Genomic DNA, 25,598 nt, shown 5'->3' with positions numbered 1-25,598 from the left:
GTTCCTAAAAGCCATGGAATTTTTATAAAGCACTTTTAATTTTTAAAAAATTGAAAAAAAAATTTTTTTTTCCCACCTGCATTGCATGGCTTGTGGGATCTTAGTTCCCTGATCAGGGATTGAACCCAGGCCCCTTGCAGTGAGAGCGCTGAGTCCTGACCACTGGACCTCTGGGGAATTCCCATAAATTATTTTTTATAACAGACTTCAATTCTCAAACAGTTTTAAGTTTACAAAAAACTGAGGAGAGTACCCTATACTCCTCTGTACTGTTTCCCCTATTAGTATCTTCTGTGTTGTTACAATTAGTGAACCAACACTGATACACTGTTAGTAACTAACGTTTAAAGTTTATTCAGATTTTCTTAGATGTTTTTGTTTTTTGTTTTAAACCCAAGGTCCTTTCTCTGTTCTAGGATCTATGCAGGATACCCTATTACGTTTGCTTGTTGTGTCTCCTTAGGTTCCTCTTGGCTGTGATAGTCTCTCAGATTTTCCATGCTTTTGATGACCTTGACAGTTTTAAGGCATACTGGTCAGGTGTTTTGTCAGATGCCCCACTACTGAAATTTGTCTGATATTTTCATAGCAAGAATGTGATTATGGGTTACTGGAAGACCACAGAGGTAAAGTGCCATTTCATCACATCCTATCAAGACTATATACTATCAGTGTGATTTACAACTGTTGATGCTGATTTGATTATCTGGGTTAGGCAGTGTTTTGTCAGGTTTCTTTTCAAAAGTGAGTGTTGGGGACTCCCCCAGTGATCCAGTGGTTAGGAATCTGCCTTCTAATGCAGAGGATGCAGGTTCAATCCCTGGTCAGGGAACTAAGATCCCAGGTGCTGCAGAGCTGCTGAGCCAGAGCGCCACAACTAAGACCCAATTCAACCAAATAAATAAATATTAAAAAAAAAAAAAAGTCTTTTTTCCTTACCCTTTCCATTCTGGACTCCATGGAAGGAAGTCACCGTGCACAGCCTACATTTAAAGAGTAGAAATTTATGATTCCCTTTTAAACGCAGAGTATCTACAAAAATTATTTGGAATTCTGCATAGAGATTTATCTCTTCTTCCTCATTTATTGATTTATTAACTCACTGCACCTTGATCTATAATCTACTACTATGTTAATAATTTTTTCCTATTTTAAATATTGTTCTACCTTTGGCCATTGGGAGCTTTTTCAGTTGGCCCCTCTCTGTTCCATTAATGTAGGGTTTTATTTTATTTTGTTTTGGAGCGCTTCCTTACTTTCTGACATTGTAAGATATCCAGGCTCATCTCGTATATTTCCTGTTCCAGGCCTGGAATCAGCTATTTCTCTGAGGAGCCTTGGTTTCTTTTATTGGAGAATGGTATTAGAAATCAAGATCTATTTGCTAAGTGTACATAAACTAATTTTTTTTTTTAATTTTTTTGGCCACATTAAACCACTTATGGCCTCTTAGTTCCCCTAGTAGGGCTTGCCAGGGGGCGCAATGGTAAAGAATCCTCCTCCCAATGCATTGCTGCTGCTGCTAAGTCGCTTCAGTCGTGTCTGACTCTGTGTGACCCCATAGACGGCAGCCCACCAGGCTCCCCCGTCCCTGGGATTCTCCAGGCAAGAACACTGGAGTGGGTTGCCATTTCCTTCTCCAATGCATGAAAGTGAAAAGTGTAAGTGAAGTCATTCAGTCGTGTCCGACTCTTAGCAACCCCATGGAGTGCAGCCCACCAGGCTCCTCTTGCCTGGGATTTGCCAGACAAGAGTACTGGAGTGGGTTGCCATTGCCTTCTTCGTCCCAATGCACTAGATGGCAAGAAACGCAGATTTGATCCCTGGGTCAGGAAGATCCCCTGGAAAAGGAAACGGCAACCCACTCCAGTGTTCTTGCCTGGGAAATTCCACAGCCAGAGGAACCTGGCAGGCTACAGTTCATGGGATGGCAAAGAGTCTGACACGAGCAAGTACACATACACAGGGACTGAACCCTGGTCATGGCATGAAAGCACCAAGTCCTAATCACTGCACCACCACAGAATTCCCTAAACTAATTTTTAATAACTCCAAGATGATCATTGATAGTGAGGGTCTAATTCTTAATTCTTTCATTAATTCTTTAGACGCTGTTAAGAGCTGGTCTCAGGTAAGTGAATGACATCCTTCATTACTAGATACAGCAATATCTTAAAAACCTCTAGATACTTAATCCCTTTATATTTAATTGCATACTAAAGCTGGAGACCAGAGAACCAACTCTGAACACTTTAGTTAAAAAAAAAAAATTAACATAATTTACAATACCTAATGACCAGATAGCAAGCTGAATAAAATACTCTGTATACATTAACTCTCTTTGTTGAGAACTAGTATTAAGACCAGATAAAATTACAAAATAGCTATTTTCCTAACTTTAAAATGCTTAAAAATTCAAGAAAGATCATGAAAGAAAAATGAAAAATATTTTAATATTTAAATAAGTTGCTCAAAACAGAAACCATTGTACTTAAAGGGGAAAACAATCCTCCAAAAAGAAGTCTGTTAGTAAAGAGTTGGCATATAAACTACCACCTGCTGTGAAACTATTAACAAGTTAAATTAGCTCAGAAAACTAGGACTTACAAACTAATCACAAAGCTTCATGATAAACTCCATCATTTAGTAATGTCATTGTAATTTTACATTATTAAGATATACTTTCTTAAGTTAAATGGTAAAGATTTTTATCACTTCCTCTCTATCTCTGTCAAAACTGCCTACTGATCTGGGTACACTGATTTAAATCTAACTCCCTCATTTTATGTCAGAACAGAATTCTGAGTGGGTGTTTTTAAGCCAAGAGTGGTTGGGGTATTGCCCATATGAGGCATCCCTAGAGGTGATCTATTGGGCAAACTAACGAAAGTGGGTAAATGTTACTGGGTACCAGGAAAGGAACACAAATCTGGATTTGAATAGAACTGTTTTAAATTTAAAACTTTTCATTATTTATAACAAAGCAGCATTAATTTTATAGATGTGCTTAGCTCACAGAAGCGTTTAATATGGTTATGACAAATTAATATGTTTATCTTTATAAAAATCAAAACACAAACTCAATTCCAGTTAAATATCAGAAGGCTTGGGTTCAACTCTCATCTGTTTTCCTCAACGAACTGAGCAAAAACTTAAGTTTTCTGTGTTTTGTTCTACCACTTGGAAAGTGCAGAGAGTATCAATACAAAAATATAGTCCTCAACTAGTAAGTAACATTTGGATCAGTAAAATAAAGGTGGAAAATTCCATGAAGAGAAGGAAACAATTTTTAACCACTATTTCCTCCTATCTAAATACTATGAATTCCTACAAGCATATTTTTTTCTGAATGAAGTTCAAATTAATCTTTTTAAAAAGGTTAAATGTCATCTAACTGATGACTCCTATGCTCAGAACCCTCCCACGATTTTCTACCTTACTAAGGAAGGGCCAAAGTTCTTGGCCATAACATATTTGGCCCTATTTACCTCTCAGACTTCCTCTAACGTCCCCTCTTACTCCACTCGGGGACTGAGACGTGCCCCTGGCATTAGGCCCTTTGTTCGTATGATTCCCTTAGCAGGGCATTCCTATCACAAATCTGCACTGCAAATCTTTGCTTAAAAAACCCCTTCTAATGAGCCTTTCCAGATCACATTACTTAAAATAGCAATGGTAGCCTACTTCAACACCCGAACACTCTCCTTTTCCTACATTTTTCTATTGTACTCATCATCTTCTGAATTACACACTTATAAGATTCATTTGTTTTGTTCATCCTATTTCTTTCTCTCCCAGTAAGCTTGACTAATGAGGAAAGGAATCTTTTTTATGAGTTTTGTTCACTAATTCTTATAAAGTGTTTAGAGTAGTGACTAGTATATAGCATGTATTCCATAAATATTTGCTGAATTGAAACTAATACTCCACTTAAATAATTTAATCTGTTCTCCACAATCTGGGCTTTTAAATGAGAATGATTAATATAATATGAGATGAAATAACAGAGCTCTATAACAGAGGGGGTTATGAGAGCAGAGACACAACAAAATTGGCTGGACTGGCATCATCAGGGAAGGCTGATCACTTAATCAGACCTTTGAAATGATAAGCAAGATCAAAAGAGGAGAGAAGAAAAACAGAGTGAATCTCAATGACAGATTCAAAGAGTTCTTAACTAGTTTATGGTGGCTCAAGCACAGGTATATGCTGGGAAAAGCAGGAAATGAAGTCAGAAAGGGTGGTAAGAATCAGAGCAGGAATGGTCTTGTGAGAACAGCCAGAATTTGAATTTCATCCTGAAAGCCATGGGAGCTATTGAAAGACACAGGTGAAGAACAGGGAACTAAGCTGTAGGAGTGAGTCTATCAAGAAACTCCATATAATTAACATGACAGTACTTGTAAAACTAAAGAAAAAAAAATTTCATTTTAGTTCTGGAAGGAATTTAAGTTACAGAGTGGGTTCTTAAACTTACAATAAAATCTCATTTAAAAATCTTTATGCTTCCGTTTCCTCCACTATTAGATGGAATATTAACAATAACTAGTATCATATGACTGTTACAAGGATTAAATAAGTAAATACAAATGTATTGCTAATAATAATGCCTGGCAAGTTTTAAGTATTCAATAATGCTAGCTATTAATACTTTAAATACACAAAAATGAAGACTAACTTACAGTGGACAGAAGTAAGTTCACCTCCCCCCCCAGAAAAAAGTCAAAGCAATTCTTAATTTGAAGCTACATCTAATTCTTAGAAAGGGATAAATTCATTATCTGGAGTGGATAAAAATTATCTTAAAGGGAACTCAGAAGACTTTCTGCATTTTGGTTGTAATTTTTGGAAGCCCTTACAATGCTGAGTGTGATCTTTTACATAAGGTCATTGATAAGCTGATTTTCTGGAAACTAGTTAGGGAAGAAAGAACACTTGATAACCTGATACATGCTTTCTCATTTAATACCAACTCTAAAGGAGATAACTTTAGGTTTGAGTGAGAAAATTCAAAATCAAGTTAAATAACTTGTCAGACAAGACAGCTAAGAAGTTGTTTGTCTTCAAAATCTATACCGTCAACCAATCAAAAAAATCTCTAGCAATTACAAGAAAACAAAAAGACAAAAATTGTGACCACAGAGTTACTTAGTATTCTAAAATTCTCGTTTCCAATAAAAACTAAGTTTATTGACCATTTTAATTCTGATCAAGGTACATCATATTTATTTTTGCAGGCTACTTATAGAAATTCCATTAACCTGAGCCATTCAATTAGTTTGTAAAGTATATGTGCAGATAGCAAGAAAAAAATAAATTTCTCCTTTAAAAGATAACAATGGCATCATCTCACATGTAATTAAAGCCATTAACAATTGTTGTTCTGTCTCTCAGTCATGTCCAACTCTTTTATTATTATTGGTGTTATTCGTAACACCAATAACATTAGTTAGTTATTACGAATATTATAAGTTAACTAATAATAAACATTAATAATTAAAACATTTATTATTTATAAAACACTTATTATTAACTAATAAATGTTAGTTATTACTAACACCAATAATGTACATACATTTTCAGAGCTTTAAATTCTACTCAGTGATATTGCAAAGAAAGGACCCAGGCTCAATCACTCCTTCTGTCTAATGGCAAATGCACTTAGGCAGAGTCTGCATTCATTTTATCTTTCCTAGTCACTAGTGACCTAATGATCAAAATACAAATTCATACATGTGTGAATACAGTGGTAACTGCTAAATTAAAAAAAAATTCTGAATACTCAAATTACATACAATAAAAACCACTTATTGTAGAAACAACAGGTGAACAAATTATTATCTTAATTTAACTTCTTCAAATACAAATTTTTGAATGATGGTTATATACTAAGCATTATATACCAACACTGAGAAAGACAGTGACTGAATAAAACAGGCAAACATTTCTCTCTTATGGAGCTTCCATTCTAGTGGAGAAGTGGACAACAACAAAAATGTATAATTTATGGCAAGAAACAATTGTGAAGAAATATAAGTAGCATAAGGGTACAGTGATTAGGATATGAATATTATTTTAGATAGAAATTTGGCAACAGGAGCTTTATCTATGAAAACTATAGAGACCTGAATGAAGTGAGATCATATAGTATTTAAAGTTCATAATGATTACTCTGAAAAATATTAAAATGATATACATGATATCATATTTTTTATATTTAATGTCACTTTAGAGTTCACCCCTTAATTCTATAAGGGTATGATCTGCTTCAAACAAGCATTACATAGTGACTAAAATCCATTAATAAGTGTCATTCTGCTTGATGAGGAGGAAACCTCAGCAATAACTTTTACAAATAGCTCAGGAAAATGGCTAAAATTTGAAAGATGCCACATTAAAAAAAAAATTAAATTCACTATGAGACACTAATGTAAAATAGCTCCTCCAAAGACTGTGGAAAATGCATTATTATAAAGAACATTAAGCATATTACAAATGTAGTTCACTCAGAATAACATGGCAGGGTAGTGATTATGAACCAGACCTGAAAGTTTCAAGTTGACTATAGACTTTTTGAAAATAAATACAATAAACTTCAACCTCATAAGTATATCTTCTACAGAATGCTACAGTATGTACATAAATGAGTATTTCCTCATCTAAATGAGACATTCACAAAAGTACAATTTTCTCAACTACTTTTTTAAAAAGTAGCCTTTATTTTTATCAATAACTAATTACATAGTCATGTAATTTATGAAATGAAGGGTTTGAAAGAATTTGGTTTGTGGGTAAAATTTTTATTTACAAGAGAGCAATAGTAACTGGAAGAGTTGGTCTTGAAGAGGTTTGAAGTATAAAAATATTTGACTAAGTTGAGTTCTCCCCCTAGTGGAACTTGAAAATGATCTAAAATATTTCCATGATTAAACATAACCTAAAATGTATTGTTTTTTTAACTGAAAAAGGAGTTTAGGATTTTAACAAAAGATCTATTTATGGATTTTAACTTGTATATAATAAATAAATGAATGAAGGTTGAATCATTAAGATGTTTACTGAAAACATATCTATCACATGTATTAATAGCAAACTGGTCAAGGAAAACTCAGTAAGCAGAATGACATAAAAAGCAGAGGACTAGGGAATACAGGAAAACAGCAATTTTCTAAAGACATGATAGCTTGTAAAAGGTACAAAATTTTAAAAGAATATAAAAACTTTTAAAAAGTGAGAGTGTGTGTGTTTGTGTGTAGGTGCTAGGGAGAGAGGATAGGGTGGTAATGGTCAAAGAAGAGGCTGGAGGTGAAAGTTTCAACAATAATGAAAAGCCTAGCATTTGTGCTGAGGAGTTTTGATGTGATTTGGTAGGTAAAAGGCAGTCAATTAAGGTTTTTATGCCTTAGAAAGATAATTTCGGTGGCTCCATGGGAGAGCTCAGGCCAGAGAAAAAGAAGTTGAACAGGAAGTTGTGACGTTCAGGTAGGGACGAATGCAGATACATTAGGGAGTAGCAGGGAGGAACAGAAAGGCCATGAAAGATTTTTTTTTTAAGTTTCTGAAATGAGTAAAATTACCTTTGATTTAGTTTTATATTTACCCATGACTTTTATCTTTTGAAGAAACTGAAGAGCTGGACATGTTTAATCTATATGAATTATTAAGAAATATCTGAAACCAGTCAATCCTAAAGGAAATCAGTCCTGACTATTCATTCGAAGGACTGATGGTGACGCTGAAGCTCCAATTCTTTGGCCACCTGATGCAAAGACAGAGTCACTGGAAAAGACCCTGATGCTGGGAAAGACTGAAGGCAGGAGGAGAAGGGGCGACATAGGATGAGATGGTTGGATGCATCACTGACTCGATGGACATGAGTTTGAGCAAGCTCTGGGAGCTGGTGATGAACAGGGAAGCCTGGCATGCGGACGCAGAGTCGGACACGACTGAGTGACTGATCTGAACTGAACTGACTGCACTGAAGGCAAATCTACATGAGTAGGTGAGCAGTTGAAATGCTAGTAGGAATGTTAACTAGCACAAGCACTTTGTGAAAATAACTTCATATTCTCAAATAAAGTTGAAAATGTACATACTCAGCCTTGATAAATATGGCAGAACATTAAGAAAGGCATAAGTGATTCCTACTAAGTTTGAGTAATTTGGTAAGAGATGATACCATCAAACAAGACTTGAGATACAAAAGTATAAAAACACTGGATGGAATAGAAACACATTTGATTTTAAACACGTTGAATTTGGAGTTCCTGTACAGCTTTCAGGAGGAACTCTCTACTGTCCATTAAAAACATTGGTCTACTGATCAAAAGGCATAATATGTTAAAAACAACAACAAAAGACAAGTTACAAAATGGAAGTAGATATCTATAAAACATAACATATGACAGAAACCATCACAATATTGTATAGTAAATATCCTCCAATTAAAAAAAAATAAAACTTAAAAGAACTATATACACATAAGAAAAAGATAAACAACCCACATGAAAAAATACAGAAGATTGTAATAGGCACTCTATAAAAGATGAAATCCAAGTTGCCAACCTCATTAGTAATACAGCAAATGGAAATTAAAATCATGATGAAATATAACTGCATACCCACCAGACAGGCATAAATTAAAACATCTGACACCACCAAGTGCTGTGGAACAACAGAACTTTCATATGCTGTGGATGGAAGTTAAAACTGGCACAAACACTTTGGAAAACAAAACTGAAGATCTGCATGCTTATGACCCAGTCATTCCACACCCTGCCATACATGCTAAAGAAACTCTTGTGCATTTGTGGTCAGTATAGTGTATAAGATTGGTTATAATCACAGCATTGTTTGTAACAGTCCCAATCTGGAAATTTACAAATGACCACTAAAATTAAAATGCACATACACATTGCGATATATTTATAAAATGGAACTGTTGCAATGAGAAAAATGATGACTCACTAAAGTAACGGTGAACAGAGAAAGAAGAGACACAAATATTCAACATGACTCTACACGAAATTCAGAAACAGAAAACTAAACTGTATGGATGAGAGATGAATACAAAGATGACACTGCTGCTAAGTCGCTTCAGTCGTGCCCGACTCTGTGCGACCCCACAGACGGCAGCCCACGAGGCTCCCCCGTCCCTGGGATTCTCCAGGCAAGAGCACTGGAGTGGGCTGCCATGTCCTTCTCCAATGCATGAAAGTGAAAAGTGAAAGGGAAGTCGCTCAGTCATGTCCGACCCTCAGCGACCCCATGGACTGCAGCCCACCAGGCTCCTCCGTCCATGGGATTTTCCAAGATGACACTGCTGTAAGGTAAAGCAGAGGAGTCACTGCTATGAAGTTCAGGATAAGGGAGCAGGGTGTGATCGCACAGACTTCTGGAATACAGACAATATTCTATCTTGACCCAAGTATTAGTTATATGGATACTGTTTTTACATATAATGTAGCTTTGTTTTATGAACTTTTCTGTATACTATGTTCATAATTTTTTTAAAAGATGTAAGATTATGGGACTTCCCTGGTAAGACTCCATGCTCCCGACGCAGGGGGCCTGGGATCAATCTCTGGTCAGGGAAGAGATTCAATGTGCTGCAACTAAGAGTTCGCATGCCACAACTAAAGATCCTACTTGCCCCAACTAAGACCTGGCACAGTCAAATAAATAAATAATTTTTAAATAGGATATAAGAGTGTTAGTTAGGAGGAAACATGCTAGGATGGAGATAGATTAGAATTTATTGTTGTAAAGATGGCCCTTGAAGCTATATAAGTGAGGTCCTTCATTGTACACTGAATAGTTTTTAAAAACATAAAAATCTTGGATTCTCAGAGGAATACAAACACACAGAATTGAAAACAACTTCAACAAGCAAAGAGTCAAAAGTGGATGGTGCTAGGAAAGCCAAGAGAGGAAAAAAGCTAAGAGGACAAAGGGGTCAATAATGACAAATGAGATAAGCTCCAGCTAGTTAAGTATTGAAAAAATACCAATGAACCAGCAATTAGGATTCACTTATGAGACATTTGAGGCTAACATACTCCTATTAACAGTAAAAAAAAAAAAAAAAAAAAAAAAAAAAAAATTTAATAGTAAAATTTTATGCATTCCTTTTGTTTTTTAAAACTGGTGAAATACGTGTTATATTTCATTTTAAACAAAGTATGCAGCATACCATTCTTCATTTTAATTAGCATTTAAGAATCAACAAAAGGAGTAATTCAAATCTTGCTATTTTGTGACTAAGATGTACAGAAATGTGACAAAATTTTATAATTTTCATGATATAAAAGGACTAAAACTAGAATTGCATATGATAGCATGACTTAAATAGCTGATTACAGATATCTTATGCAGTTGGTTCTTGTCTGAAGTTTTTCTTTGAAAGTGAAAGTTAAAGTCACTCAGCCATGTCCAACTGTTTGCGACCCTATCAAATTCTCCAGAGAATACTGGAGTGGGTAGACTTTCCCTTCTCTGGGGGATCTTCCCAACCCAGGGATCGAACCCAGGTCTTGTGCACTGCAGGTGGATTCTTTACCAGCTGAGCCACAGGGGAAGCCCAAGAATACTAGAGTGGGTAGCCTATCCTTTCTCCAGAGGATCTTCCTGACCCAGCAACTGAACCAGGGTCTCCTGCATTGCAGGTGAATTCTTTACCAACTGAGCTATCAGGGAAGCCCTGAAGTTTTTGTGGATATGCAATAATTTCTGGGGAATACTATCAACAGAACATAAAGGATACTGTTTTATAAACTTCTGCAAATCATAATGTGTTAGGATTACTTTCGACCCAGATCTTAAATTGAAATTTACAGACAAAAAGGCATTTCAGGTGGGAAGAAAATTCTAGATGTTCCAGCCAAAACTGTATTATGGGTTGGAACAGAATGTAATAAAACATTTTTAAAAATAAGATTTTTAAACATAATATTTTGCCCATAATGCAAATAGTAGAAAACAAATGTATTTATATTATAAAGTAAATAGTTCATAATAAATGACAAAACACTTATTTTCAAAGTTTTGAATTTTCTTTCAAAGATAGCTTTGACAATAAGGAAATACGATACAGGTAACAAAAGGAAAAATAGGTAAGTTGGACCTCAAAAATAAAAACTTTTGTGTATCAGAGGACATTAACAACAAAACAAAAAGAGAGCCCACAGAATGAGAGGAAATACCTTCAAAAATATTTGCATATATCTGATATGGATTGAGCTTGAGAATATATAAGAAACTTCCGTAACTCAACAACAATCCATTTAAAAATCAGGCAAAGTACTGAACCTACCATTTCCCTAAAGAAGACATAATGGCAAATAAGCACATGAAAAGATGGTCAACATTATTAATCACTGGTGGTGGTTTAGTTGCTAGGTCGTGTCCCAGTCTTGCAACCACACAGACTGTAACCCACCAGGCTATTCTGTCCATGGGATTTTCCAGGCAAGAATACTGGAGTGGATTGCCATCTCCTTCTCCAGGGGATCTTCTGGACCCAGGAATTGAACCTGGGTCTCCTGCATTGCAGGCAGATTCTTTACCAACTGAGCTACGAGGGAAGACCTTTATTAATCACTAGGGAAATGCAAATCAAAAGCACAATGAGATACCACTTTATACTCATTAGGATGATTACTTAAAAAAAAAAAAGGACAACACAGAGAATTAACAAGTATTGGTGAGGATGTGGAAAAACTAGTCCCCTGTGAATTGTTGGTAAGAATGTAAAATTGTGCAGGTACTGTGGAAAACAGTATAACAATTCCTCAAAAAATTAAACACAGAATTACCACATGATTCAGCAATTTCACTTCTGGGTATATACCCCCCACAAATGAAAACATGGGCTCAAATAGTCATTTGTACACTCATAGTCATAGCAGCATTACTCACAACAGCCAAAAGGCAGAAGCAATCTAAATGTTCATCAATGAATAAACAGATAAACAAAAAGTAGTATGCACACACAATGGAGTATTATTCAGCCATAAAAAGGAAGGAAATTCTGATACAACATTACAACATGAATGAACCTTGAGGACATTACCCTTAGTAAAATAAGCCAGTCACAGAAAAACAAATACTCTATGATTTTTACTTACATGAGATTAATTAGAGGAGTCAAATTTAGAGACAGAAAGTACAAGAGTGGTTTCCAGGGAAGAAGGGAATGGGGAGTTGTTGAATAGGCACAAAGTTTCAGTTTTACAAGGTGAAGAGTTTTGGAAATTGGTTGCACAACAATGAGAATGTACTTAATGAAACAGGCTGTATACATTAAAATTGTAAATTTTACTGCAATAAGTATATTTTTATTGCAATTTAAAAAACTGGACTTGGAAAGAAGTGTTGAAAACAGAAACACAGTCATTAGGATGAAGACATAAGTCACTATCCAGGTGCAGAGGAAAGGGGAAATAACTGCATTATTACTACATTTACTTTACTATTTTCATATGGTACCTGGATTTCAAGCTCAGCAATGTGCTGCTGTAGTTCAGCAACAGCTGCTATGCTATCTGCTTCCCGGAGTCTCACAGCCATCACTTCTTCCTTGTTCTAGGGTGGTAAACAAAACAAATCAAAAATAAACCACACAATAAACCAAACCATTAATAAAACATAGACACTGTAACTTGCCTCAAATTTAGAAAGTAACAAATAGACTCCTGATTAAATCAGAGGTGAAAAAAGTGCCATTATAACTAACACAACATTGTGAATCAACTATACTCCAATAAAAAAATCTTTTTAAATGCCATTATATCTTGAACTTGGTATAAAATGAAGAATAAATATACAGAACAGCATTCCATATTTAAGAGCACTTGTATATAAATATTGCTCAAACTTTTAAATTAAAAGTTATTAAAACTATTAAAATTACTGTTGACTGTGAAAAATTAATTTTTTATCCAAGAACAATTATTGAGAACTTTCAAATATGTAACTAGGGCAATAGATTGATAGGGAATATAAACACTGTATATTAGCTAGATAATATTTTTAAAATTACATTTTGAGGCAATGAATGTTAATGAATATTTACTTTATACTAAAAAGGAGATAACAGAAGAGAAAGATGGGATATACAAAAATATATAATATTGATGAAATATTAACTTGAGTTGAAATTTAGCAATCAGTATCAAAAATGTGCAGCATGGTGACCATAGGAGAAATTAAGCACCTGACAGTAATATCAAAATTTTTTAAAACTTCAAACCTGAAGATAACATCAGTGGCACACCATGGTATGTCTACAATACAGATATAGTTAAGTATAAATAATCTGAAATGCACAGATAATAGTAAAATGTAAAAATTAGGAAATCATGAAGTTTGAGTATTTACTATCATTATTTTATCATAATTTGTTAATTATGTTAAATAATTTAATTTTTAATATGGCTGTTTAACAATTGTGTCACAAAATTCCTGAAAATTTAACAATTGGTTCTTGCAAGCCTTTACCAGCTAGTTCCAACACACCATTGTGTCTATATTTAATAAAACTCAAATCTCTGTCACTCCCTTATTTTAAACACTTTAATAGTACTCCACAGATCTTGAGATAACAGGTTCTTTTACTGGTGTCCAGGATTCCCCATGATTTGGCTTCCCTATCTACTGCTCTAGCTTCATATATTACCAGTATTCCTTATCACACACTCCCCTCCAACTCGAATGAACTTTTAGTTCAAGCAAACAACCTTCTCTGTTTTGCTCTTCACATGTGCTATTCCCTTCGCCTAGTGAACTCTCTGTTGCCTTTCCTCAACTAACTCCTACACATCCTTAAGGTCTCAGCTGAATCATTCCTTAGTGAGCTTTGCTTGAACCATAAATCTAACACTAAACTCACATTACAGGATCCAATGTACCACCTCAATCATAGCACCACTCATACTGCATTGTAATGGTGTGTCTGTCTGTATCCTTTGCTAAGACAGAGCCCCTTGAGGACCAAGATCTCTTTCCAACAGCCAGCACCACCTTGCAACCACTGAGTGTGCCACTTAAACAGCCTCATCCTTTAGCTTTAGCTAAGCCTGAGAAGACAGTAGCCTCAGATCAGATCAGATCAGATCAGTCGCGCAGTCGTGTCCAACTGTTTGCAACCCCATGAATTGCAGCACGCCAGGCCTCCCTGTCCATCACCAACTCCCGGAGTTCACTCAGACTCACGTCCATCGAGTCAGTGATGCCATCCAGCCATCTCATCCTCTGTCGTCCCCTTCTCCTCCTGCCCCCAATCCCTCCCAGCATCAGAGTCTTTTCCAATGAGTCAACTCTTTCCATGAGGTGGCCAAAGTACTGGAGTTTCAGCTTCAGCATCATTTGGAAGTTCTTACTTCCAAAGAAATCCCAGGGCTGATCTCCTTCAGAACGGACTGGTTGGATCTCCTTGCAGTCCAAGGGACTCTCAAGAGTCTTCTCCAATACCACAGTTCAAAAGCATCAATTCTTCGGCGCTCAGCCTTCTTCACAGTCCAACTCTCACATCCATACATGACCACAGGAAAAACCATAGCCTTGACTAAATGGACCTTTGTTGGCAAAGTAATGTCTCTGCTTTTGAATATGCTATCTAGATTGGTCATAACTTTCCTTCCAAGGAGTAAGCATCTTTTAATTTCATGGCTACAGTCCCATCTGTAGTGATTTTGGAGCCCAGAAAAACAAAGTCTGACACTGTTTCTACTGTTTCCCCATCTATTTGCCATGAAGTGATGGGACTGGATGTCATGATCTTCATTTTCTGAATGTTGAGCTTTAAGCCAACTTTTTCACTCTCCTCTTTCACTTTCATCAAGAGGCTTTTGAGTTCCTCTTCACTTACTGCCATAAGGGTGGTGTCATCTGCATATCTGAGGTTATTGATATTTCTCCCGGCAATCTTGATTCCAGCTTGTGCTTCTTCCAGGCCAGCGTTTCTCATGATGTACTCTGCAGAGAAGTTAAATAAACAGGGTGACAATATACAGCCTTGACGAACTCCTTTTCCTATTTGGAACCAGTCTGTTGTTACATGTCCAGTTCTAACTGTTGCTTCCTGACCTGCATACAGATTTCTCAAGAGGCAGATCAGGTGGTCTGGAATTCCCATCTCTTTCAGAATTTTCCACAGTTTATTGTGATCCACACAGTCAAAGGCTTTGGCATAGTCAATAAAGCAGAAATAGATGTTTTTCTGGAACTCTCTTACTTTTTCCATGATCCAGCGGATGTTGGCAATTTGATCTCTGGTTCCTCTGCCTTTTCTAAAACCAGCTTGAACATCAGGAAGTTCACGGTTCACATATTGCTGAAGCCTGGCTTGGAGAATTTTGAGCATTACTTTACTAGCGTGTGAGATGAGTGCAACTGTGCGGTAGAGTGAACATTCTTTGGCATTGCCTTTCTTTGGGATTGGAATGAAAACTGACCTTTTCCAGTCCTGTGGCCACTGCTGAGTTTTCCAAATGTGCTGGCATATTGAGTGCAGCACTTTCACAGCATCATCTTTCAGGATTAGGAATAGCTCAACTGGAATTCCATCACCTCCACTAGCTTTGTTTGTAGTGATGCTTTCTAAGGCCCACTTGACTTCACATTCCAGGATGTCTGGCTCAAGGTCAGTGATCACACCATCGTGATTATCTGGGTCGTGAAGATCTTTTTTTCTAGAATCTGTGTATTCTTGCCATCTTTTCTTAATATCTTCTGCTTCTGTTAGGTCCATACCATTTCTGTCCTTTATCGAGCTCATCTTTGCATGAAATGTTCCTTTGGTATCTCTGATTTTCTTGAAGAGATCCCTAGAGTTTCCCATTCTGTTGTTTTCCTCTATTTCTTTGCATTGCCTCATGAGACTCTAAATCAGAATCACTAGATTAAGCTGCTTCTGAATTTCAGATCCATAGAAACTCTGGGGTATTAGTGGTTACTATTATTTTAAGCTGCTAAATTTTAAAGGTTATCTGTTAAATAGCAATAGATAACTAATACATATTTACTCTACTAATTTTAACATTGTATAAAAATATTATATCCATCAGGTAAAACACCAAATATTTGGGCACCAACTTTCTCCTACTTTTCCTCCCTCTCCAACCCAATCACTGAGTCTCTATAAAAATACTGGATTGATCTACTCTACTTTAGTTTCATTGCCAATACCTGAGCCAAAGCTAGCACCTCTGTCTTGTTCTAGTACCTGATGATCTCATATCACCTCTTTCCAAAGCCACCTCCAATCCATGTCCACACACAATGGCATGTGTGTTCTTTTTAAAAATAATTATATTGTTACATGCATTATCTCCTAATAAAGCTAAAATTAACTGCTGAAACCTTAAGCATATTTGCATAAACGCAAAATAGTTCCTCCAGTTCAGTTCAGTCACTCAGTCATGTCCAACTCTTTGCAACCCCATGAATCGCAGCACGCCAGGCCTCCCTGTCCATCACCAACTCCCGGAGTTCACCCAAACTCATGTCCATCGAGTCTGTGATGCCATCCAGCCGTCTCATCCCCTTCTTGTCCCCTTCTCCTCCTGCCCCCAATCCCTCCCAGCATCAGGGTCTTTTCCAATGAGTTAACTCTTCGCATGAGGTGGCCAAAGTATTGGAGTTTCAGCTTCAACATCAGTCCTTCCAATGAACACCCAGGACTGATCTCCTTTAGAATGGACTGGTTGGATCTCCTTGCAGTCCAAGGGACTCTCAAGAGTCTTCTCCAACACCACAGTTCAAAAGCATCAATTCTTCAGCGCTCAGCTTTCTTCACAGTCCAACTCTCACATCTATACATGACCACTGGAAAAACCATAGCCTTGACTAGACGGACCTTTGTTGGCAAAGTAATGTCTCTGCTTTTTAATATGCTATCTAGGTTGGTCATGAGTGAAGTCGCTCAGTCGTGTCCGACTCTTTGCATGGATTGTAGCCTACCAGGGTCCTCTGTCCATGGGATTTTCCAGGCAGAATACTGGAGTGGGTTGCCATTTCCTTCTCCAGGAGATCTTCCCAACCCAGGGATTGAACCTGGGTCTCCCACATTGTAGGCAGATGCTCTACCATCTAAGCCACCAGGGAATGATCTCCTTGCAGTCCAAGTTGGTCATAATAGTTCCTCCAAATACTTATTAATTATTGCCCTATTGTGGTGGTTGTAACAAATTCTTTGATACTCTTTCCTTCAGGAGTTGTAACTTAATGCCCTTTCCTCCACTTGGACCATTGTCTAGGCTCAGTAACCTGCCTGTAAGGAACAGAGTATGAGGGTGGGGGGACTTCTGTAGTGGAGAAAGCTAGCAGATACCAACTTAAGCAAATGACCCAAGTTAATAGCACCAGAGGTAATGCCCCCTGATGGGCTTCCCAGATGGCTCAGTGGTAAAGAATATGCTGCCAGTGCTGGAGATGCAGGTTTGATCCCTGGGTCAAGGTCCCCTGGAGGAAGATGTGGCTACCCACTCCAGTATTCTTGCCTGGGAAATCCCATGGACAGAGAAGCCTGGCAGGGCTACAGTCCATGGGGCTGCAAAAGAGCTGGACACGACTTAGCAACTGAACATATACATGCCCCTGATATAATATACTGAGAAAGGGCCTAAGACACATAACCTTGGTCTAAGCATAAGAAAACATCAAACAATCCTAAATTGAGGGATTTCTACAGCATACCTCACAGATCAAAGAAGAATGAGACATGATGGGGAAATCTGAATGAAGTCTGTAATTCAGTAATAACATTATTACTAATGTTCATTTCTTAGTACTAATAAATGTGTCATGTTTATGTAACAGGTTAAAATTAGGAGGGGCTGATTAAAGGTTATATGGGAACTCTCTGTACCATCTTTGCCACTTTACTGTAAACCTAAAATTATTTCAAAAGTAAAAGTAAAAAACTGAAGCAAAGGACTTCCCTGGTGGTCCAATGGTTAAGAATCTGCCTGCCAATGCAGGGGACAGGGGTTTAATCCCTAGTCCAGGAAGATTTCACATGCTGTGGGGCAACTAAGCTGTGTGTCACAACCACTGAGCCCAAGCGCTTCTGAAGCCTGCAAGCTCAAAAGCCCGTGCTCCGCAACAAGAGAAGCTACTGCAAAGAGAAGCCCCCGCACCACAACTAGAGAGAAGCCCCCACTCACCACAACTAGAGAAAAAGCTCTTGTAAAGCAAAGACCCAGCACAAACAAAAATAAAATAATGAATAAAATTTAAATAAAAAACTGAAGCAAATATAGCAAATCAAAAAAATGTATCATGTTTTTTATCCTACCTCTCAGTGGCCTCCCACAGCATTTAACAGTAAAACTCAAACTTGTTACCATGACCTATAAATATCTACATGGTAAGAAGCTAAGTCCTAGCTTACCTCCCTGGCTTTATCTCATTCAGCTCTGCATTATATATGAGACTCAGCAACCAAGTTCTTTCCGGCTTTTTGGGTCTTGATCTCTGACCTTTTTCATCTAAGGATCTCCCCCCTACTCTTCATATGGCTGGTTCTTTCTTATTCTTCAGCTCTGATACCATCTCCTGGCACTTGATCTTAATTACCACTTCCTCTAACTTCTCACTCTATAGAACATTATTACTAATGATCTTTTCTATTTCTTATTTATTGTTTCACTAAACATTAGGTCTACCTTCTCCACTACTGTATCCCCAATGCTTATAAGAATAACCTATAAGAAGACACCCAAATATTTGACAAATATGTATGCTGATGTTATCATTCTTTGAAGTCTCATAATCTCACCTCCTCCAATCCTTATTTGAAAATCACTGATCTAGAACATATAAATTGCATCTAATTAAAATGAAAAGATTTTATTATACAATTTATAAGAAACAAGATAAAGAAACAGGTACCTTCATGCCCTGCAGGTCAAAGCACAAAATGGTACAAACCTAAGGAGAGTAATTTGACAAAAACTAAAAAAGTACCAAGGTATTTACTCTCTGACCAAGCAATCAAATTTATAGTAACTTATTCTATAGAAATGTGTAGATATACCTCTATACATCTGAAATTATGTATGTACAAAGTCATTCACTATATACTGCTTGTAGTAGTAAAACACTGGGAACAAACCATGTATCCATCAATAGGGACCTAGTTAAGGACACTGTGGTATATACATGCAATGGAAAACAATGCATCTTAGAAACTAACGAGGAGACTCCAAGCACTGATAACTGAAAGCTGACAAAACATATTAACGTAAAAAGCAAAAAGCAGAATATATTATTGTCTGCTAACTTTCACATAAGACTGTGAGAAGAAAAAGTATATACTTTTAATTACTAGTATCTGCCTAAAAGAAACTCTAAAGGAAGTTGTCAGAAAATAATAAAAACATTATCTGGGGAAAAAATAAAGGGGTGTATGTGGTAGGGTCAGGAAGAGAGTAAGATAAAAAGGATTTGAATGTTTTCATTTATATTTAGCTTTAAAAACATCAAAGCATTATGAAAAAATGCACAAGTATTAAGCTACTAAAAATTACATGATAAGCAACAGGTTTAATTTCTTGTTTTCTTCCTATCATTATTCCATACATGCACAATATTATAATCATAAAATACTTTGCTCAGCTTTCCTCACTTAACATTATTTATTACACAATTTTACAAGTTTGTATATGAATATGTAATACCTTTTCTCCTGGAGATATAAAATTATATATCTGTTATTAGAGTATAAAATCTTTGTATAATTTTCAAATTTAGATTTACACAGGAAATCCAACAATCTTATCACTGAAATTCTGGGGGCCGGGTATGTTATGGAATTTCAGATTTTTCAGACTTTAGAAGAGTAATAAGGTGCATAAATGGAACACTATACTATCCAATGGGTTCTGAGGCAGTGTCCAAAATGAAACAGTACGCTCAATGCTCAACAAAAATGAAGCAGTGATGTATAAGTACTCAAACCAAGTGGGATAAATAACAATGATAATGCTAATATTAAAAACAGTATCCCTGATTTCCCCAGTGGTATGGTGGATGAGAATCTGTCTGCCAATGCAGGGAACACGGGTTCAGTCCCTGGTTCTGAAAGATTCCACAAGCCATAGCAACTAGGACTGTACCACACCTACTGAAGCGCGAGTGCCAAGAGCCTGTGCTCCCCAACAACAGGAGCCACCACAATGAGAAGCCCGCACACTGCAACCAAGAGTAGCCCCCGCTCGCTGCAACTAGACAAAGTCCGCAGGCAGCAACAAAGACCCAGTGCAGCCAAAAAAAAAAAAAATTAAAAACAAGCGAAAACAGTATCCTGTTTTACATCAATGAAAAACAGCATGAGCTTTAATAATTACTTATAAACAAACCACAAGCTATAATCACATAAAATGAAATGAAAACTATCAGATTTATATAACTGAAAGACTAGCTGTCTTGAAAAAGTTCAGTTTATTGCTGAATTGTTTCAATATGACAAATTAAATATTTAACACTTAATCAGAATGTGCCAGATGCTAGGGTGACAATTAACATTGATCATGCTGGAAATCTGCAAAAGGCATTTAAAAAATTTGAATAAACCAATATACACCTTAAACACAGGGAAGATCTCAGAATCAGCATCTGTATATACTTTACAGAGGTATTAATGAAAAGTTAAAGTTAAATAAGATCTCATATCAGTTCTCAGAATTCTGAATGTGGGCCCATTACTTACAGAAATTCAAAGCAAACAATTATTTCATCAGCAAACTCCCCAAATATTTATTTCCAAATAACACTTTACTTTGATTAAAAGGTACTAAGGTATCTGGGGTACAATATTAAATCCAGTAACAATGTTATCAACATGTTTAAAGGAAAACATATCAATAATAAAATACTAAATTTAGTTCTTTATTAAATAAGTCAGGACAGACACTGCAAAATAAAAAACTGAAAAAGATATTAGTATACTAAATCAAATTGATGTAATCTCATGTTACATCATCTTATTTTTAAATTAGTCTAGGGAATTTCCTTGCAGTCCAATGGTTAGGACTCAGTGCTTTCTCTGCCATGGCTTAGGTTCAATCCCAAGTCTAAGAATTAAGATCCCACAAGACAGAAAAAAAAAAAGCACACTTAGTCACATATTTCAGGAGGGACTACTCTTACATTAGAACAAATTTCAGTACTGCCTACAGATTTCTGTCAGAGTAAACTGTAACAGTCATGCATATTTATCAGGATGTAATTTCATCTCTGGATTTCAGTGACACTGATAAACCACTCAAGCTTCACTTTTGGTTTTTAATGACACTAGAACAAGTTGATGGAATTACAGCTTTATATCTGCCATTGAAAGTCTTATTTCTTATCATAGAATAATAAGGCTGGAATCTTTAAAGAGCATTATTCCTACTCTCTCACCATGGAAAGATGAATGTCTAGTTTTTTTTTTTAAATCTCATAAACAAAACCAAACTTGCCCTCGTAATTCATTCTAATGTTCACCGCAGTCATCTCTTTAGTTATTTCTCACACACACACACACACACACAACCCCTCTCCTTCTACTTCATTTCCCAACTTCGCCTTCTCTCTAATCATTGCTGTATTATAAATTTATTTAAGGAAAAAAAATACTTGCATTCAAAAACTTTTCCATACTTTATGAATCCAAACACTCCATAAAAAATTTAATTGATTGAAATAATAACTTGAAATGCACACAATTTTGCCAACCCTTGGGTACACACACAGCTCTTTTATTCTGTAAACAGAAAACATATATCAATATTGACAGCTCACTAATAAGGTGCCAATCCAAGCAGAGTAGACCCAACTTCTCTAAATTACCTGTCTTTCTGGTTGAGACATTAAAAGTTTCAGTTTTAAAGGGCTACAGGTCAACAGAGATACCAACCTTCAATAACTTGGTTAACTTAATTTCCTAACCATGTGGTTGAAAATGAAGTTTCCAGCCTGAAATTTACCCAGAGCATGTTGAGGTAACCTGGCCCAAAAGCAACTGCCAAACTAAGTTCAGGAAAAGTAGGAAATAAGACTAGCTTCTTTTAGTTTTATGATAATGTACTCAGTGATGAGATAAAAACAAAAAAAATTATTATATTGACTAAAACATAAACTTGCTAGTTGATATATTTACCTTGCATTCAATCTCTGCTTGTTTGCGCTTTGCTTCACTCAATTGGGTAAGCAATCCTTTGTTCTGTGCAGAAAGATATTGCACCTTCTCCTGTAGATTGATCACCTCTTGCTCTGCTCTTCGAAGATGATTACTATTGATCTGGTTCTAACAATTAAAAATATAAATACAGAATACAGATAAAAATATAAATATCAGAATACAGATTAAAAAACTGGTGGCTCAGAAGGTAAAGAATCTGCCTGCAATGCAGGAGACCAGGGTTCAATCCCTGGGTTGGGAAGATCCCCTGGAGATGGGAATGGGAACCCACTTCAGTATTCTTGCCTGAAGAATTCCATGGACAGAGGAACCTGGCAGGCTATAGTCCATAGGGTGGCAAAGAGTTGGACATGACTATCACAAAACTTATAAATTTCTACATGTGTATATTATGTCTCAGCAATATTTTCAATGTTATTGTTAGTTATAGGTCTATTTTATTCAACAAATAGTTAAATACTTAAAAAAATTATAAAACTGCTTTAAAAATCAAAAGAATGCATAAGGTTCACATTAGAAACTTTCATTAAAGATCCATTTACCATTCATACAATAAATATCTTTTAACTATAAGGATGTTTATATAGAACTTATAGGTATTAATTTCTGAAATAGGCAATATGGTATAAACAGATACAGAGATATGATGTATTTAATAACTCCCCTTTCCAGTTCACAAAAGAAAGCACAGACCGCTGAAAAGATATCACCACCACTTACTGAACTGCAAACTTTCTGATGTCACAAACTGTGTCATGTTAACTACATTCCTACAATGTAGTATAGCACAGTCTGTTTTTATGGCTTATGGACTAGCTTTGAATTCTGGATTACCATTTGGTAATTAAACAAACTAATTAATGTCTAATTTCTATTTCCTCATTTGAAACACGTACACAGGGCTTCCCAGGTGACTCAGTGGTAAAGAATCTCCTGCAATGTAGGAGACTTGGGATGGATCCTTAAGTTGGGAAGATTCTCTGGAGAAGAAAATGGCAACTCACTCCAGTATTCTTGTCTGGGAAATCCCATAGGCAGAGAAGCCAGACAGGCTACAGTCCATGGGGTTGCAAAACAGCTGGACAAGACTTAGTGACTACACAACAATAATACTTTTTTTTTTTTTTTAAGAAAACCATATGCAAAATACTATCTATTTCTCATTTAATTGTCTTTACAATTACTTCATGAACTGTAGCCCCCTAGGCTCCTCTGTCCCTGGGATTCTCCAGGCAAGGATACTGGAGTGGGTTGCCGTTCCCTTCTCCAGGAGATCTTCCTGACACAGGGATTGAACCCAGGTCTCTTGGATTACAGGCAGAGTCTTTACTGTCTGAGCCACAAGGGAAGCCCTTTTAGTTTCTGGGATACAGCAAAGTGATTCAATTTTATATATATATATATATTTTTTTTTTTTCCCCCCTGTTCTAAATACTTTTCCATTATGGTTTATTATAGGATACTGAATATAGTTCCCTTTATTATACAATAGGACCTTAACATTATAGATAGTGAATTCACTGACATGAGGTAGTTTTCATATTCAGGCTTGACTCAGCTTGATTCTCTCAATTCTAAATTACTCTATTAGGGTCCTGAAAGAAACAGTAGGCATTTTCATAACCAAACACAGGCAAAAATCTGGCTCCTCATTTAACAATTCCTCAATCTTGGTGAAGTTATCTAATTCTATCAAGTTTTAGTACACTGATAGGAGTGGAGATATTACTGCTTGACTTTTAAGGCTGTGTTGTGAGAATTACATGAGAAAAGCTTATGAAAGTAGTTCTCTCCTAGTGCCTGAAATAAAAGACATTTAACAAATACTCGGTTATTACTATTACTATTCTGTCTTATTCTATGAAAATGATCCTGCCTCCAGTTTTCATTTTAAAATCTGTATCACCTGATAGATTTAAGCTCAAACACTTTCTACCACTTCCAGGTTTCTTTATTTTCACTATTCATCTTCCTGACCCACAGAAGTAATGCCTCCTTCCTATGACCATCCTCTACTCTCTTCTTTCTCACTTTCAATCAATGAACACTGTCTGTCTACAAAGTTAAGAGTGAACTTCTTAACCATATTCAAAATGTTCCACAACCTCTTTTTACTGTGTTATCTCTATCTTATCTCTATCTCTGTCTTATCATTAAAACAAATAACTATACTTCAGAGGGACACCCCTTCAACATACACTCCAAAACTCCTCCCTGTACCCCTAAATACCATTCCATGCTACAAAATTACAAAATACTCACACAAATAATTAAAACCCAAGAATTGACTATGAGTGAGAAATGGCAGACAAAAAATATGCTAGATTCTTAAGAACTCTAGATAATAATCACATAAGGATTTTATACAAAATAGTTTACATATTAAACATAAAAAGAAGCATAAACAAAGAACTAGTCACTGTCAAAATATCAGCAAATTTGAAAAATAACCAAATATAATTTCCAAAATTAACAGACACTTGATAATAAATTCAATGAAAGGGTTAAATAGGAGATTAAACATAATGAGGGCTTCCCTGGTAGCTCAGTTAGTAAAGAATCTGTCTGCAATGCAGGAGACTCAGATTCAGTCCCTGGGTCAGGAAGATCCCCTGGAGAAGAGCATGGGAACCCACTCCAGTATTCTTGCCTGGAGAATTCCGTGGACTGAGAAGCCTGGCAGGCTACAGCCCCTGGGGTCATAAAGAGTCGGACTTCGCTGGTAGCTCAGCTTGTAAAGAATCCACCTGCAATGCAGGAGACCCTGGTTTGACTCCTGAGTCATGAAGATCCCCTGGGGAAGGGAAGGGTACCCACTCCCGTATTCTTGGGCTTCCCTGGTGTTTCAGACAGTAAAGAATCTGCCTGCAATGTGGGAGACCTGGGTTCGATCCCTAGATTGGGAAGATCCCCTGGAGGAGGGTATGGCAACATTCTCCAGTATTCTTGCCTGGAGAATTCCCATGAGCAGAGGACCCTGGCAGGCTACAGTCCATGGGGTCGGAAAAAGTCAGATAAAACTAAGCAACTAAGAACTAGACACAATGAAGAAAAAATTAGTGTCCCAGAAGATGTCAAGAGATAGAAAAGAGAATAAAGGGGTATAAAATATACTTTACAGGTGTTGCCCTCCCCCCAAAAAAGTGAGCTGTGATGGCTTAAGAAGATGATAATAATTGAGAATTTTTACAACAAAAATCACATATGCATCTATATCCTAGGAAGCACAATTAGTCCCAAATACTATTTGGGATAAATATAAATAAATCCTTATCAAAATACATTATATCAAAACTTATAGAATGCTAAAGTAAAGCAGAGGCAAATCAAGGGAAAAACAGTATCTGTGAAGGTGGAAAGTGAAATATCCAGCAGACATCTCAACAGGAAAAATTGGTAGTGTTAAAAAAAA

General features: G+C 36.4%; 1 protein-coding gene across 13 annotated transcripts in view; it reads right to left on the bottom strand.

Moving 5' to 3' along the window:
• Positions 1 to 25,598, bottom strand: part of EVI5 (ecotropic viral integration site 5) — a 242,191-nt gene that overhangs the window by 53,820 nt on the left and 162,773 nt on the right. For all 13 annotated transcript variants that reach the window (XM_044944678.1, XM_006061325.3, XM_025288256.2 and 10 more), the window contains 2 exons: positions 22,145 to 22,291; positions 12,487 to 12,582 (listed from right to left, as the gene is read on the bottom strand). In XM_044944678.1, the coding sequence (XP_044800613.1) occupies positions 12,487 to 12,582; positions 22,145 to 22,291 (243 nt within the window). The remainder of the gene's footprint in view (positions 1 to 12,486; positions 12,583 to 22,144; positions 22,292 to 25,598) is intronic.

This window comes from Bubalus bubalis, chromosome 6 (assembly GCF_019923935.1).
Source record: "Bubalus bubalis isolate 160015118507 breed Murrah chromosome 6, NDDB_SH_1, whole genome shotgun sequence".
NCBI classification, from domain to species: domain Eukaryota; kingdom Metazoa; phylum Chordata; class Mammalia; order Artiodactyla; family Bovidae; genus Bubalus; species Bubalus bubalis.
Note: the sequence above shows the minus strand (reverse complement) of the source record. Positions and strands in the feature narration are given on the sequence as shown.